The sequence below is a fragment of the Molothrus aeneus genome, chromosome 7 (genome assembly GCF_037042795.1).
Source record: "Molothrus aeneus isolate 106 chromosome 7, BPBGC_Maene_1.0, whole genome shotgun sequence".
NCBI lineage: Eukaryota > Metazoa > Chordata > Aves > Passeriformes > Icteridae > Molothrus > Molothrus aeneus.
In genome coordinates, this window is record NC_089652.1 from 10,510,549 (window position 1) to 10,528,225 (window position 17,677).

Below are 17,677 nucleotides of genomic sequence, written 5' to 3' on the forward strand. Positions count from 1 at the left end.
ACGTGAGCTTCCATCTGAGCACAAGAACATTCAGCTACTGTGAGGCTGGCTGAGAACTGCAGAGCTGGCCAGGGAGACTGAGTGCCCTTGCTTGGAGACCCAAAGCCATCTGGACATCATTCTGGCCAGCAAGGCCTAGATGGGATGGCTGGAGCAGGGAGCATGGACTTGCAGAGGTCCCTCCCAACCTCAACCAGCCTCTGATTCTGTGAATAAAAAAAAAAAGGAAGTTTTGAAAAAATGGAAAAGTTTATTTTTTTTAAAATAAAAAGGTCATTAATTGCATAGAAGTATTACTTCAGTCATCTCAAAATGTTACTCAGCATTCATTCACACTTGGAAAGTCTCAGTAATATGAGAAGAAGCAAAACAAACTAACAGTTGCTTACAGTGCATCTATTTACATTCAACTGGAGTTAATTTGCACAATAATATTTTAAAATAAATCAAATGCACTTATCCAAACAAAGTCCGATTCAAGGTATATTTTAAGTATATATAAAACACAAATAAAATCTTCAAAACTTAAATTCTTTGGATAAAACCAAATTTCAATTATTTAAAGGTAAGTTAGCTCTAAAGTAGTAAAAAATGTAAACATCAGATACTGTGATAAAAATATTAAGGAATAACAGATTTATCATAAAGTGCTGGCACATGCTATCAGTTTTATTTTCCAGATGCTAAAATATAGTTGTAATTTCAATTCAGGACTACTTCGGCAGAATTTTAAATTACAACAATTTTTAAAAAATTCTTTTTTACCTTTATTTACACTACTTTTTGGCATTTTCTTCTTTATCTTAAGTGAACTTTAACTTCTACATATGTATTGAATAATTTGTGTTTTTAACTTACCCAGTTCAAACTGGAGTCCATGATGGTAAAAAAAAAAATCCAAAGGTCATGTAAGACTACAACGGGGAAAAGCCAAGGACTTTGAAAAGTAAGGGTGTAAAGTACCTGAGCAGAATCCAACAGCTGCCTCTGCAAAGTAACCCTTTAATTGTATATACAATCAGTACCACTGAGAAAAGCTCCATGAGCATTAATCCACAGAGAAGACCTGGTGTGGCTCACTCACACCCAGCTACCAGAGCTTTGTCTCTGCTGAACAAACCTGTTACTTTATTTCACATGAAATTAAATCTTGGAGAACTTTTTCTGACAAACACAAGCTGAAAAGTTTTACATGCCTTACACCCCAGTCTGCTTTCCACTTGTCAACATGAGCATCCCCCCAAACCAAGACAAAAGTCCTGAATCCCCCCATGCATTTTGGTGACACCTCACACTGAAATCTGTTTGGGAAAAACCTGCTCTTTCCTTGTGTGAAGAAAGATAAAACACAACCTTTTACCACTCATCAGGTTCACCTCTCAGTCATATCCCAAAATACCAATCTGCCCAACTACTGACAAATCCACAGGCACACTTCAAAAAGATTATCAGATTGTGGTATTTTATTGCAGAAAACAAATCCAATTTAAAGACAATTAAATTTAACCTTTGAGGAGGGGAAAATCTTGAAAAATTTTGAAGTGGCATTTACTTTTAAAATATCTGTAAGAGTTATAATAAATTTACTGCCCAAAAAAGCTCACAGGCTCTTTTATGATTAAGGGGCTTATTTTATGAGTATAACTTTCAGGTTGTTAAGGCATAGCTGGCATTTGCTTTAAGACAAAATTTGACACAGGCATTATTACCTCAGAGCCAGAAACAAGTGAAAGTGCAAGGCACAGAACTTTAAAAAATACCACTAACTAAACCAATTTTAAAGTCTTAAAACAATTTTTAGTAGTTTGTCTTGAAATACTAACACACTGCAGTCCATTTCTCAGAGCAGGCATGAAGCTGAATAATTATGGGCAACACTAATTGACAGCAAGATACACTTCTACATTAGAGGGACACAGAAAAACTGTTAATTGCTGTTTCACTGGCAAAAATGGTTATTTTCTGTTTACTCCTTTAACTAGAGGCTTTGTGTTTTGAGGCTTGTTTGTGTGCAGTTTTTTGGGGGGGATTGTTGTGGAGTTTTTTTTAAGATAAGGAAAAATAAATACAGGTAGATTATACTATTTCAGAGGTTTGATCAAAATAAACCACCAAGTTCAAATGTTCACATCAGCATAGGAACCTCATCTTCAAATGTAATTTATGCTAAAAAGCCAAGGACCATAAGCACAAGGATTGACAATCTACCTGTTTTCTATGCCAAGTGTTGCAGAGATCCAACACAGCATAACCACACAGAATATGCATGATAATGCCCAAGTAGACCAGATCCATAAGGCAGAACTACAAGTGATCCTAGAGGTAAAACAGGTTTCCAAATGGCCCCAAGAGATGTACCACAGTCCCAAAACATACCAAATTTAGCCTCTATCCAAAGTGGTGAGAATGGTAGCCAGCAACTCCAGTAAACCAGCAAGATTCAGCTTCTCTGCTTCCCTTCCCAAGTTCTTACTAAAAGAAAAGGTAGTCCTAAAAGCATGCATGTGTTCAACCACTGTTTGGCAAAGGCTGTGCTTAAACTCATTCAGGTTTCAGTTTGTTCACTCTAGTACCATCTTTTGACTAGAACTTGAAAAGTGCAAAAATATTATAATTATATCTTCTTAAAAAAAATAATTAACTTTATTGGCGCAACAACTCCAATTCCTCGGGAGTTAAATCCACTGCCAGCAATGGATAGAAAAGGAGGCACCAGCATAAAAGAATCAAAGTGCATTTCCAGCATGCCAATGCTGCACGAATTGGCAAGCCAGAACCTTTTTTTCACCACTGGAACAGATTATGCTGAACTCATTCCATGAGAAGTCCATGTTCTACATTAGCACACAAAGTCTGTCACCAAGTCCTGGGGATACTGCAACGAGTCGTCGAAGCGGAAGCGTTTGGAGAGCGTGCTGCTGTCCTCTGGGATGTTCTCCTTGTCCTCCTTGTCACTGCAGCTCCCATTGCAGCTGCATTTTACACTCCACTCTTCTGAGCACTTGGCTGTGTGTCCTGGCAGCTGAGAGGAGCAGCAGATCTCTTCAGGGCTGCACAGGAGCGTGAGCTCCCCTTGCTGCAACCATGAGTGGGACAGACAGTCCGCTGCAGTGGGCCTGTCCCTTGCAGGGGAGAAAGGGAAAGGTGCTTGAGTTAATTCCACCAACACTAAAAAACTAAAATAGCTCTGATGCTAAAAATCCGGAGCAAAATTGACACTGAAGAGTCAATATTGGTGTGTTTTCATCCCCACCTCAGTTGCTACAAAACACAGTTAGTATTGGCTACATGCATCTAAATTTAGTTGATGGTTTACCCTAAAGCTGGTAAGCTTTCATCCAGAACAAGGAACGTAGTCTCTGGGAATGTTCTCAACATGGTCCCTGGGAATGTTTTCAACATGGTACACATAAATGGACACTTGCTTTTACTTTTAAAGTAATATGTTTTATACAGACCATAAACAGTGAGGCTCATGATTATTCAGTCATTATGCTTTCAAGGATAGCCAAGTTAACAGGATGTCATCAACTCTGACATTTTCTAGTGCTTTACTTTTGCAATTCATCTGGCATAAACTCTTTCAAAATATAGATCTTACCAAACAAACCAGACTTAGAAAACTGCTCCTCTGGATAACCTAGTACAGTGCTACTGCAAGTTTTAATTGTGTTCTGCATTGTTAACTTCCACAAAACTTGCCAGAAAACTGGCTCCAAGACAGCAGAGCCCACTACTTGTCCCTAACTCCACCAGAACACAGGAATATTTTTCAGTCAGAAAAGTGTAACTTAACAGAGTTGACTCTCTGAGAACAGACCTTTCCTCTTAAAATTCAAGGAGGTATAGTCATCAAGAGTTGGAATGGGAATAAAAAAAAGGCAGCTTATTGAGTATATAATGCACACTCTTGAGATGCCCAGGAGAAAATGAGAAGTAATTGTGACAGAATGTTAAATATCCCACAGGTCCACACTAAGAGTTATCAAAGCAGGTTCTTCATCACCGATTCCTTTTTTCTAGGTGCTCCACAAACATGAAAGACAAGATTCCCTCATGATACTGGGGTTTTGTGAATCCTTTCAGATCCTGACAAACCGTGTATGTGAGATGTTAAGATAGGAAGGACTCTTGAGACTTTATATGGAATCCTCATTGCCTCAGAGCAGGCACTTCCCAGGAATCACCTGCCATCCTTTCCTCCTGCCCAAGAGCCTCTCTCAGGCAGGCAGGCAGGCTCACTCCTGCTGCTGGAGGCTCTCTGAGGATGACAAGGATTACTGCCTCACCACAGGTGACCATATCTAGCACTGCAGTCAGTAATACCTGACCAGCTCACTCTCAAAGTTCAGCTTCTTTGCAAGGTCTTGATTGGAGTCTGAACTCCCCAAGAATGCAGAGTTAAGGGTGTACCTTACAAACAAACAAGTTTTTGTTTTGGATTGAGATAATTTTTAGAACACTGAACAAGGCAAAACACTGCCAAGTATAAAAATATAGTAAGAGAGGTATTTAAATAAAAAGATAAAGGTGAGTCAGGAAACAAGAAAGCACTGCAATGAGGTTGCATTGCCTTTCCAAACTACAATGATTATAGAAAAGAATGTGACCTTTCTAGAGCATACTTTAATAAAATCTGATAAAAATCTGTCATCTGAATGAAAATATAAAGAAACTCAAACAAAACCTCAAAGAACAAGCCTCCCTAATAATAACAACATTATCTGTAAAAATAATAATATCTGACAATTTTAGCCAGACACTGAATCCAAAATTCCTCTCACACATTAGGGAAAAGCATAAACCTGCACTTTAAAATATCCAGTCAAAAATACCAATGCATTGTGAAATATCCAACTGACCTTATCAGTGACATTAAGGACATAAATTAACATTCACTTTTTCTAGGTGCTCCACAAGTTTAGGATTCTTGCCTGGAGGAGTTTGCTACTTACTCAGGATTTTTTATGAGAAGTTTTTGAATGAAGTCTTTTGCGGGCTGTGAAACTGATGAGAATGTATCTTCTGAATAATCCACGTTAACTTGAGATATATTAAGGTAAGTTTCTTGAACATCAGCTCCCACAAATGGAGATTCTTGTGTCAGCAGCATGTAGGAGATGACACCAATGTTCCTGAGATAAGAACACAATGTATAAACCTACTAGAGAACAAAAATATATAAACCTACTGGAGAATCTGAACAATACACCCTGCATATTTCCTGGGCTGCAGATCAAACTTCCTGGCATATCCCACTCTGAGAATCACAGCCAACATGTTACACCTCAATTTTATGTAATTCAAACATGACTGCACATACACACACAAGGAAAGATATGTGTGTATATATCTCAATGAAGGAATTTTTGAAAACTCTTTGATTTCAATAGACCCTTTTCTTCCTACTGAGATTGTAAGGAAAAGGAAATACCACTTTTACACAGCCCACTCTTGGGACATGTGGCAATTCTGGATAATAGAGCTGCAAAAAAAAAGACAGACTTTCTATTCTACATGCAAATAAAACCCATCTTTCACTGCAATTCTGGATAACAGAGCAAAGACTTAATCAACTTCTCTGTACATTTGACATCTGAGTTGTGTTACAATCCCTTCTAGCTGAGATGTTTCTCCCAAGAACATCAACATGAGTACCACAGATCCTGCCAGCTATGATAAATCTTAAGGTGGTTTCTTGATGCATAATAAAAACATTTTTGTGATCTGATAGATCAGAATCTAGAACCCATTACAGTGTGGAAACATGCAGGTGCTGGGCTTGTCATGGTGAGCACAGCATCAATAGGGGTTCTCTTATGTCTTCCCACAAAAGCAGGCAAATAATATGTGATTAAAAACCATTCATGAGCAGATTTAGTTACTACTATGAATTGAGGATTTCAAAGGAGCAACTAGCAACTTTTAACAGTGATTATTAATTAAGATGCGGAAGATTTTATGTTTCAAAGGAAACATTTCAAAGCTAGTCTTTAACATAGCACATAAAATTAGAACACTACAAAAAGTTGTGGGTCAGTTCAAGGTATTTGTCATTTTTTATGATTCACTCTGCAGGTATTTCCCTAAAGATAAGAAGTAGGAAGTTTACATCTTTCTTACACTTTGTATAAAAAATTATTTAACAACCTAAAAGTGGGGAGGGAAGTGTCCTAGAGTAGCTAATACCTGAAGCATGTCACCCAGGAGTAAGTTATACATAAAGTATGTTATCCAGCCACTGTTATTATTCCCTCAGAACAAACACCTATCCTCCACAGGCTCAGGAGCCACCTGCATTTCCCACTACCTGTGCAACAGACCCATAAACTCTTGTAAGTCCTGAGTTATATCCTGAGGGCTTCATCCCCTCCCCTCCCTCTTTCAGCCAACCCACCAACAGGAGGGGATTCTTGGAAGTCAGATGAAACTGCATCAGGCCCTTAGATTGTTAAGGGGTCCCACCAAACCTCAGTAAAATGAAGATCAAACCTACCACATGTCTGTAGCTGTGGTAATAGGATCATAATTCAAGATTTCTGGAGCTAAAGAGATGTGGAGAAGAAAAATGCTTTAATAAATATCTTATTCAAATGGCTTTGAATCATACACTACATTTCTGGCATTCTTTTGCCAGCCATTATTATGAGACTCAACATGTAGTTTCAATAATTAGATTTATTATTTCCAAGCCACAAGGTGGCAAAAAGCTATTTCCATTTGCCTAGACATGGATGTTTACTTGGTTCACACCGAAGTGGCACTAAAGGCCTCAAGTTTATCCAAGTTTCAAGACGTGTTCTAATCAGATGCATGCACATATATTTTTCTCCTAAGAGGTTTTGAATTATACAGCTTTTTAATGGGAATGCACAGAGCCTTCAGCATGTCAAAGCTGCAACACAAGATGACCAAGCCGATTTTAGGATCAGTGGCTGTTAGCACAGGCTAGGTAGCAAGTTATTCACTGCAGAATGAAGTGCTCTTAACATTGAGCGCTGGCAATCCATGAAGGAAACTTGTCCCTCAGAGAGGGCCAAGTGTTAACTGCAATCTTTCCCTTTCCAACAAATATTTTAATCTCATTGAATCATCAAACTGAATAACATTAAAGATGTTACATTAATTCAAAGAACATTTCTTTGTGCATGCTGATGTTGTATTTCAATCCTAATTAGAACAATTTAACAAATACTACAGTATAAAATTGAGAGCTGCACTTATTGATATAATTCAAGATTTTTTGGTGCAAATATTTGTTGACTACTCTTTAAAAAAAGCAGCTCAAACATGTTGCCTTGTCCTGTGATGCTGTTTATCAGCCTGTAAGTTGCTCAGTGTGCTCCATGAACTGTTCCTGTTTTCTGGAAAGCCCACATGAGAGGCTGTGAGCAGCCCTTGCATACCGAGGTACTCTGTGGTTCCCATGATCTGCCGCAGTTCATTGGAATTCTCAAGCTTCCGGGACATCCCAAAATCTACAATTTTTACATCACCAAGAGGATTGATGCTGCTCAGCAAAATATTTTGAGGCTAGAATAGAAAACATTACATTCCTAATTAATAAATTCAATCTGAAAAAAAAGTCCAATGTACTAAATGACACTTCAGCTTCTATTATTAAATATTTATTGCTAAATGTTATTTAAAAATATTTCATCTCTATCCTTTTCATCTCATTTTAATATAATTTAATCTCCTTCTCCTAATCATTTTTATGTATTTAACAAATTACTTTGATGAACAAAATAAATTGAAGATAAAGTGCTAAAACAAAGTCTGCGGCAGCCTCACCTTTAAATCAAGATGAACAATATTGTTTTCATGCAAGCAGCAAAGTCCTTCAAGTATTTGCCTTATAAGCCTTACAATATCCCTTTCACCAATTCTGTCATCCAGATCTGGGACACACAAGTCAAATATTTCTCCTCCAGCAGCACTGAAACACATTGAAGAAGATCTATGTATTAAATTTAAATTTTGAATCTTTAGCAAGAAAAAATGTTTTTAATAGCACATATTTATCTAACATGTATCTGTAATATCAGAGAGGCTGGGAATATTTTTCTTTTTACATATTTACACTGAAACATTTAATATAAACACTTAGAAAAAGGGAAAAAATGTGATGATGCTTTTTCTTTCCTTATAGCCTGAAACAGCAGTTGAGACAGCAAAAAGCACTTTGACTGGTAACCTCATAATGCTCTGGTCCCCTCAAGCAAGCGGGAAGATGCCTTCCAGAAGCTGAGTTCTATCATCAGACCTTAATCAAAGAAGCCTTTCTTTTCAAGTCAAATCTAAAATGTCTTCCATGAGACCAGCTCATAAATAATTCAGAGCAGTGTAAAGCAGCATGGAAATATCTGTGCCCCTGTGGTTTGTGAGTTATTCCTACACTTGGCTGCAGTGTCAGCTGCCTCCTTTCAGGCTGGGTTTGAGATCATTACTCAGCCTGCTCTGAGTGCCTCAAGTCTCTCTCTCATGGATGAAGGGCTTCCCCAAAACTCCAGATCACTGAGCCTAAACTTCATTGCTAAATTTACCAAACTCTCCAAAATGAGAGTCTAGTAAAGAGTCAGATAATGGACAAAATGCATGAACACAGGCACAAACTGTTTGAGGTTATGGGAGGTGCCAGAAATGCCTCCCCCCAGGTGACCTTAAGGCAACATGGACATGAGGGGAAGGGCAGAGGATGCCATGGATTGCAGCTCTCACAAGGTTTTCAGCACTGGCTCCCACAGTATTCCTGTATTCAAGCTATATTATGGTCTGGATGGGTGGGCACCCACATGGCTAAAGAGCTGAAAGCTCTGTAGGAAAGGATTTGCAAGAAAAAAGCCTTAGAACAAATGATATGTTAGGGGTCATCTAGTTCCAGGGGAAAAAAAAAGCTTTTACAGATACAATCTAGCAAAATTCCTTCAAATTTTCCAAAGAATATACCATGGTCTACAGAGACCACCATCAACAGCACTTCAAATATTTTGTACAAGAAACTTAAATCTTAAAAAGAATTAATTTCACAGGCTGTATTTTTGTTCCTTGCATTCCACACAAAAATTTACACATACAACAAATATGATAGATAATGCAAATTCAATTCCCAAATTAAACTTATTTTCAGAGCTAATAAGAAGCTTTTGGAACATCTGTAAAAAATACAGGAATTTTTTAGGAAACTGTTCCAAAAGTCAACCTTAAAACAGCAAAACCACTAAATCTAGGAGCTCAAAACAAACAAAGTAACTGTAAGTCTCCAGTCACCAAAAAAATGTCAGGTGCTAACTTGAAGTTCACAAGCATGGATGTGCTCAACCTCTACATACTTGGAATTGTTTTTTTGTGCTTTAAGTTGCATCAAAGCACTCAGGACCTTCTACAGTATTCCAAGAACATTATTTCCAGTCAGCCTGCCTGAAACATCATTAAAGGAAAAAATATAAAGTATATTACAATGAAAGATTAGCATCATGTATACAGGGTACTGTTGCAATTCTTCTGGGCATTCAGGCAACTCATGCAAAAATTAATATATTGACAGATGTTTTCCTACAAACATGGAACATGTGATGAAGGCATACTTACTATTCCAACACTAAGATGATTTCATTTGCTGTTTCATAGACTTCATGCAGATTAACTATTCGAGGATTGGACTTCATTAATTCAAGGACAGCAATTTCATGCACAATCTCTGCTTTGCAGTCTTGACCCCTCCTTCTTTTCTTTAAAAATTTAGCTGCATACTCTTGGCCTGTGGATTTAGCTACACATTTTCTAACCACAGCACATCTTCCTCTACGAAATAAAAGGGAAAACACTGAGATGCAGGAAATCAAAAGTGCATAAATTAACATCAGAAATAAGAAGACACAGCAAACAATTGCAAACAAACAAAAAATGCATTGGGAAATGCCGTGTTTGGCCTACTCTTACACTGTTTCCTGAACGCTGACTTGCAGGCACTGTCGAAGGACACTAAGCTAGATGAAGCTCTGGTGAGACCCAGGAAAATTCCCTTTATACAGCCTAGCTAAACATTAAATCAGAGTATCAGGTTACAGGGACATTCTCATGGTCAGGTGACAGGATAATTTGGTTGGAAAGGACTTCTGGAGGTCCCTTAAAACCTCCTGCTTAAAGCAAGGCTGGCCATGAGGTCTTACCAGACTGCCCAGAGCTCTGTCCAGGTTGGCAAGATATTAAAAAACCCTCAACCTCACTAAAACACCTACAGGACAATAACAAACAAAGCAAACCCCTATGAAATGCAGAGAATGAAAGGGAAAAATAAAGCACATTTAAATGCATGGGTGGGGCAGGAGGTTTTCAGTGAAAAAAAAAAATTTAGTCATAAAGAGAATTTCCTTCCACAAACCATGTAGTACTGCTACAAAAATCTCAGGTATCTGCAAAATGTTTCAAAACATCTTAATAGAAAAGCACCCACCATTTAGCATTCTCTTCCTCAATTACAGTTAGACAAAGTGTGTTGCTTTATTTCCTAGCCAACTGTTTAGGTAGGGAAACAAAAACATATTTTGGCAAAGAAATGGTTTTAGAAGAAAACCACATACTGTAGTTAAAACCCCAAGCTGATCTTTGAAAAACTTAGGAGGAAAAAATTGCAGTTTTTTAAGCCAAGTTATAAATTCCTGAAAAAAATAATTGATAGTTACTAATGTTTTTGGCACTCCCAGAAATGCCTGGTTCCATACAAGCATTTTCAAATTGTAAAGAGAAACCTTATATACAAAAAATCTATTTATTTAAAGAAACCTTATTTACAAAAAACAACTTGAAAGGCTGCAATAAACTGTGAGTAAAGTTCTAAAAACAGTATCAAGCTATGGACAAAGTGCACAGCCTACATTTATCTCTTCAAAATGAGCCTGTCCACCTGTAGTTTTTGTTACCACAGCATACTAAGGACAAACATAATGAAACAGCTCAGAATGAGCTATCTAAACTGTGTTCTTTAAACTAAATTAGCTTCTTTAGTAGAAAATACCACACTGCCTTACAGGCTTTGCCTTTTTTCTGGTGCAAAAATCTCAGTGCTTAAAAGGAACATTTCTTTAAAAAAAAGTATTTTTTAAAAAAAATCTAGACTTCAGTATTTAATCAAAACAGGGATGAGCATCACATGCAAAAAATCAATTTTCATTTGCAAATAACTGCACAAACGTGCTTAAATTATTAAATATTTAAAGATGACTCTGAATCATTCTGCTGTACCTTGAAAAAAAATTCAACAAAACAGGCCTTCTGTCATCATTTATTTCAACATCAATTAGTTGTAGATTTTCTCTATCCTTTTTTGAAAGCACTAGACTTCAGAGGTGAAAGTTATTTAGGCTGACACAGGCACACTCTTCACCTTAGCTACTATTTGTAAGCCTGAAATGGCCACGTTCTTTCCCAGCTGTTAACCCAGCTTATTGCTGCAGAGCATTTGAAGTTACTGAGCTCAACTTCATAATACACACAAAGTTGGAAACCCTCCCCCTTCCAGCTCACATTCTCCTTTTAGCATCACATCGGCCCTGCCAGCCACCAAAGTGTCTCTAAAATTAACAAAGGGGAACCAGTTCAGTTTCATGAGAACAGCACAATCCTCCCCAGCAATTTTGGCAAATCTTCCTTCTGGTTCCTGTGGGTTTAACAACTCTGAAGGATCAGTGATACCTCCAGATCTGAGATGTAAGAATTTCCGTTTGTTTATTAGCAGAGTGCCAATTAAGGCAAAAAAATAAGACAAAGAAAGTCTTCTAGAGCTGTGGAAATTGCTCCAGAAACACAAAAACGTCAGCTCGGAAGTGCTGCACTGACGCAAGCGAAGCAGTTCCCACTCCTTGCCTGGGTAACCATCCCCCCTCAGAGCCCAGCTCTACAAGAAAAACTGATTTCAGGATGTTTTCATATCTCAGCTCAGAAACCACAGAAATTGAACTACTTCAAAAGAAGCCAAGCCACGGACACACCAGGGACAGAACTACTTAACCCACTAAACAGAACCTAACCTGCCAGCTTTGTGAGTCAGTGTCTTAAATACCAAAGGACCCAACAGATAAGGGTGTGGGAGGAAGAATTGGGGCTTGGGAAGCTTAAGCAGAGAACAAGAGAACTATTTACCACATAATCTCAACAGGAAAAAGAAAACTGCAAGTGAAAATTAAAGCATATTAATCATTTAGAGAGGTTACAAAGAAAAGATGGATTTTACATCACTTAAAAAGCATTTATACACTTAAAAACATTAAAAAATACACATGTAGTTAGGCCAGGAGAAATCACAAATATGTTTGTAAAACAGAGTCCTGCTTCAGTTTTCTTTGCATTTTGGCACTTGCTTTGTTATGCTTGGTTTTGCATGCATAGAAAAAATTAAAAACTCTGTTCTGGAATTCACACAAAATCTACACTTTTGTTTGCTTTAGATATCATCTCACAAGTATGCAGAGTCTGAAAATCCAGCGTTGGAACAATACCTGAGTTTAGAGGGTGCTGCATATAAACTGCTTCTGTAGAGCTTAGAATTCAAAAGCAGAGCTGACAAAAGTTAAGAAAAGAAGAAAGTTATGGGCTGCAATGTGCACTTCTATAAAAGTGTACCAGATAAAAAGCACATGCTAGAAAAATAGGAAAAAACCCAAGAGAACAATGAAGGCTGAGGACTCACACACCACATGCAGAAGAGCATCTCTGCTGACAGAAGGAGCTGCAGGTGCAAAGGACCCCTATGGAGCACAGCAAGGCACAGCTGTGAGACTGACCTGGCACACTTGTGCTCAGGGAGCTTGGAAACGTGAGCACAGCATCGTGCTTGCACGGCTTGACACGCAGTGCACTGAGTATTCTCAAGGTATGAATTAACCCGGTGATTTCAAAACACACATTCACTTGTATGGCTGAAACAGTGTCACAAACACCGAGGGTTTGGGTGCTTCGTTGTTTTAGTTCCTATTTTACTGTTGCAAACAAGAGCAAGGGAAGCAGGCTGCAAAACTGCTCTGAAACAGCAGCTTGTTTGAAGCTCGGTCTAACTGCTGGAGGCTGGGAAGGGGAGAGGAAAGGTCTTTGTTTTCTGGGTTTCAGAACACTCACCCAAACACCTGGAACAACCAAGTCAAAATCCTCATTCTTTTTCTTACAGTATCACCCTATGTCATCTCTTGTTTAGGCCATGCCCAGGAATCTATGTGGCAGGGAATGGAAGATAATCCCAAATCTACATGCCTATGAAAACTCTCCGGATCTCTGACATGGAATAGGCTGGCAGCTTATGCCTCACTGTCCCTTTTCCTGGTCCCTAAAGAACCCACTGTGATGCAAAGAAGGGAACAGGGAAGGAGGAGGGCATACTTCATTCTCCATCTACTACCACCAAGGTTTGCTTCATTGTACAGAGAATTACCTTGCAGCAGAAATTCCTCTGCTCAAATAAAATAAGGAATTATCTTACCTTCCTAGCTCTTTAGATTCAAGCATATAAAAATTGTAGAAGTTCTCTGTCTTGATTGGTGTGTGCAGAGATGTGGCCAACAAGCCAGAAAGGCTTTTATTCTCCAGCTTTCTCCTCGACATGGTCAGGAGCAGCAGGTCTCTCTCTTATACCAGCCACCTGCTGAAGCAAAACAATTAAGAGTTTTGGAAATTCCATAGCTACAGCACAGGAAAGTATACAAATATTGTGAGTTTAGAGCTATAAAATTAGAATAGCCAGAACTCTGTTCAGGAGCAGCCTGAAAACAACACATTTAATCACTGTAAAAATAAAACCTGAAAGGAATACTAATCAAGACGTGCTAATTGAATAATGTAAACACTCCAGATAAGTTGGGGATTATTTTCCTCCCTGGAGCATATCTGTAAGATACTAGGGATAAGCTTTAGTTCTAATAAAAATGCTAAGAGCTACTTTCCTATTAATGAGATGTACCTTTTCTTAATCTTTTTGAAACTCTTCTCTGGATTCTGGGTGTGTTCCACACTTCATTTATGTTTACACTTTTAACAGATATTTGTTCCTGGGGGAATTTACCAAAATTCCTTCCTCTTTGTTTACTGCAACACAGCAGGAATAGGTAACAAGAGGACAAAGTGGGGTTCTTTTCCCGGTGGGAATATTCATATTTGTTATTAGGCTCACTCATAGCTCCTCCAAGTTTCCTTTTTAAGGCCGAGTTAATTGTCAGAGAGAAGCATGAATGGGCAAAGGCCTCTTTGCAAGTTCAGATCATTTAGAATCAAATGATGTAGTAATCCTGATTAAATTACCTTAATAAACCAGTAGAACAGCACATTATGAAGATACACCCACCCACTGCTTTTCTACTACAGTGAAAAAAAAAAAAAACCCAACAAAACCAAACCCAATAAAAATACTGGGGTTTGGTGTTCACGTTTATAGGCCTGAAGCATCTCTTCAGGTGAAATGCAAAAGCAAGGCAGAAAAAGGTTACTGAAGGATACCAGAAGTAGTAATTGATGGCTTCTTCAAGTTAAAGAGCATGTTTACCTTTATTAATGAAAAAAAAAATAAGGCAAATTACAATTCAGAGACAGTTAGCAAGCTCACAAAAATACACTTGCAGTTTAAATGAGAGAAATGCACTGTCAGACACTTCTGGGGGAGCACTCGAACTAGTTACGATCCAAATGTAACCCATTACCCATCCAGCATTGTTCACATTCCCGTGTGGGATGGAACATGGATATTCATATTAGAACTATTTTGGATTCAAATCACTGTACATAATTTAGCAGGAAAAAGACACAAAGTACACCGTTTAAAAATATCTTCAAAGTATCATCTGATATGCAGGAAATAGCTTCTTTACGAAATTATGAAAAGGTCACAATACAATCTAATACACAAGTCTTTGACTCACTCTGTAACAAGCAAGCATTCCTTCTGCCCCCATTATATGGCAGTTTACCATTTAAGAGGATGATTTTCATGTCTGAAATTTTACATGACTCTCCTGAGGGCTGTGCTCACTCAGTGACTTTAACTCCTAAACTGTATCTTCTTCCTGCTGTACTTCAGCAGAAAACCATTTGTGTTCGATAACTGGCCTCACTGACTGAGAGATTACTATTATCAAATTTATTACCATTATCGAACTTATTACAAAAGCTTTCATTGTGCATGATCATTCGTACACAGCAATTATTAAGGAGAACTCCTGCCTCACGTTGCCTTGACGTTGTTTCTCCGGTAAGACACCACATTTCCTTTTTTTTAGCTCAGTATCATCAAGAATAGAGAAGAACACATACCCACAGCAGGCAGAAACCCACAAAGAAATACGTAATCTACCCAGGAGAATGAGATTCAACCAGCTATGAGGAAAAAAAAGCTTCCCACTAAACTAGGGAAGTTTACAGGGAAAAAAGCCAGCTCCTTTAAACTTTTCTAAAGACGTCGTGTCCCTGGTCCGGGCCGGGACGATGTTTGGCAGCGAAGGACCACGGAGGGCGGCAGCGGCCGGGCGGGACCCAGCCCTGTCCCCGACTGCCCTCACAGGCACCCCCGCGCTGCCGCCGGTGCAACCCGGCACCGGCCACTTCCACCGCGCCCAGCCAGCAGCACAGCACCGCACAGCAGCCCCCCGGCCGGGCACACTCACCGCTAGCCGCCGCCCGCCGTCCCTCACGGCCCCGCTGCCGCTCTCTCGCCGCCTCTCAGCGTTTGAAAGGCGCAAGCCGCGGGGAGCGGCTGTCCCAGCAGCGCGTGTGCCAGGCTACGCCCACCGCGCAGAACAGCCAATCCGCGCCCAGCCGCGGCGTCCAGAGGCGCGGCGATTGGCGGGCAGCGCCCCCTGCTGGCTGCCCGGCCCCCAGCAGCAGGTGCCGCCCGGCCGTGAGGGAGCTGGGGGCGCTGGGGCGCTCCCTCGTGTCCGCACCTCGCGGGGTGCGCGGAGCCGCCGCTTCTGCCACAAGGCACCGATGGCGCGTCCCGGTCCCGCTGCTGTGGCAGCGAAACCCCGTATCGAAAGGTTCTCGGTGTGTCCGCTGCATCCCTGAGCGCTGGAGCAGCGGGGCACGCGGGCAGGTCCCGGTGCAGGACGGCGTCCCGTGCATCCCCCGCGGTGGGGAGCCGGGGACATGACCGCGCCCGCAGCGGTTCCGCTCCGTCCTGGTGCGGCATGTGGCGGGGACAGAGCCGGAGCCGCGGGGACAGAGGCCCCGTGCGGGCCCCGCCGCCGCTGCTGTGCGAGTGACGCAGCCGCGAAAGCTCCGAGACCGCAGCGCTGGCCCAGTCCAGTTAGAAAGCGAGCCATAAACCAGTTGTCACAGTTCTCACCGAGAGCTGCCGGGAACAGAGCGCTTTCAGTCCTCCTCTAAAAGTACACGGCTCGCACGGAGCATGTTTGACAATCTCTTAGTCATGCATGCAAGTAGAAACAGGGTCTTCAGAGCCTCCTGAGAAGCCCACAGGAAAAAAAAAAAAGTTAAAAGACTCCAACCTGTGGTTTCAAAGACTCAAAATAGCCTAAAGCACGGTTCAGAAATTAGTTGAAGTCAGAAAGAGTTATAAAATAGTTGCAATTTGTTTGTCAAATTCATTTCCTCTGAAGCAATCCAACGAGCAAAAAATTTGCAAACATCCGTTTTATAATACATTTGTCATGAAGGCAGTAATAGTAATGTAGCATAAGAGTTTAAGAGCTGTGTATTTAATTTCAGCAGTGCACCATTAGAGTTACTGGGGTAATTCTGTGCCATGGCACTGCCAGTGAAATGGGTAATTGCTGTGTTTATTACAGTGCCTAAGTCATGCAGTCACAGCAAGGCTTGCATTAAGATGAGAGTAACATAAATGAAGATAAGAAAGCATTCTTGAAGAGTCTAGAATACGTCACACCATGTAGCTGGCGGACTGAGGTACCTACTGAAAACATGTAACTCCTGCTTGCTTGAACTTCCATCTGGCTTTTTAGCACTTTGAGCTGTGGATATTTTTGACAAAAGCAGTCCAAAATCTTTACTCTCTCCCACAGAGTTCAACCATCTCTGCAGGGTTCCAGATCATACCCTTTCTTGATTATAACATGATTTCAAATACATCTGTCAAATAAAAATACAACATATGGACAGGATTGGTTTTGTTGAGAAGTGCTCTTTGTGCAGTATGAAAAGCAGGCAGCATTCCAGACATACCAAATGAGCCACAGAGTAAATTTAAATGATGGCCACAATTAAGATGTTTTAGGTTATTATAGCAGGTGGTGCCAAGAAGTAAATGACAGTGCTTATGTTTGTCTCCTTAGCTGCTTTTTTGTCTTTACTGATGCTCTTCAGGATTTGCTCTACTCTCCCTTTAAGTTTTGAAAACCAAGTAAATACCAAAAATGCTTCATGACATGCATGTTATTGTACTCTTGGTTATCTATTTCTATAATGCCATGGAAACATGAATGGCACTTAGAGAAGGGTATAATTGACAGGACTCCACCCTGAGGACTTTGGAATTTTACTTAGATACACCACAACTGAGAAGGACAAACAAAGGTGGAGGAGGGGGAATGGGTAGGCTGAAGGTCACAACAGCACAGGATCACGAACTATTATTATTCCTAATGTATACACCTGGTCTGTGGGATCATTAAAAAATAGCAATTAAAGGTGTTAGCTTCATAACTCCCATTCTTAGTTACTTCTT

General features: G+C 40.0%; 1 protein-coding gene across 2 annotated transcripts; it reads right to left on the reverse strand.

Moving 5' to 3' along the window:
• Positions 1-1,445: 1,445 nt before the first annotated feature.
• Positions 1,446-15,732, reverse strand: STK17B (serine/threonine kinase 17b). 2 transcript variants are annotated; one of them, XM_066553180.1, is made up of 8 exons: positions 15,642-15,732; positions 13,472-13,630; positions 9,592-9,804; positions 7,795-7,939; positions 7,407-7,533; positions 6,497-6,545; positions 4,956-5,135; positions 1,446-3,122 (listed from the first exon to the last, which is right to left on the reverse strand). In XM_066553180.1, the coding sequence occupies exons 2-8, from the start codon at positions 13,591-13,593 to the stop codon at positions 2,840-2,842; spliced, it is 1,119 nt and encodes a 372-aa protein (XP_066409277.1). In that variant the 5' UTR covers positions 13,594-13,630; positions 15,642-15,732; the 3' UTR covers positions 1,446-2,839. The 2 variants fall into 2 exon arrangements, with proteins under 2 accessions (XP_066409277.1, XP_066409278.1); XM_066553181.1 differs by having other exon boundaries at positions 13,472-13,633; positions 15,642-15,691.
• Between the last annotated feature and the right edge of the window lie 1,945 nt (positions 15,733-17,677).

Bases quoted from the DNA above. Each gene is read 5' to 3' on its own strand.
- STK17B (XM_066553180.1), bottom strand. From the start codon at position 13,593: ATGTCGAGGAGAAAGCTGGAGAATAAAAGCCTTTCTGGCTTGTTGGCC. The intron at 9,805-13,471 runs GTAAGATAATTC...TTTATTTCGTAG, and splicing joins GAATCTAAAGAGCTAGGAAG to AGGAAGATGTGCTGTGGTTA. The intron at 5,136-6,496 runs GTAGGTTTGATC...TTCTTATCTCAG, and splicing joins ACCACAGCTACAGACATGTG to GAACATTGGTGTCATCTCCT.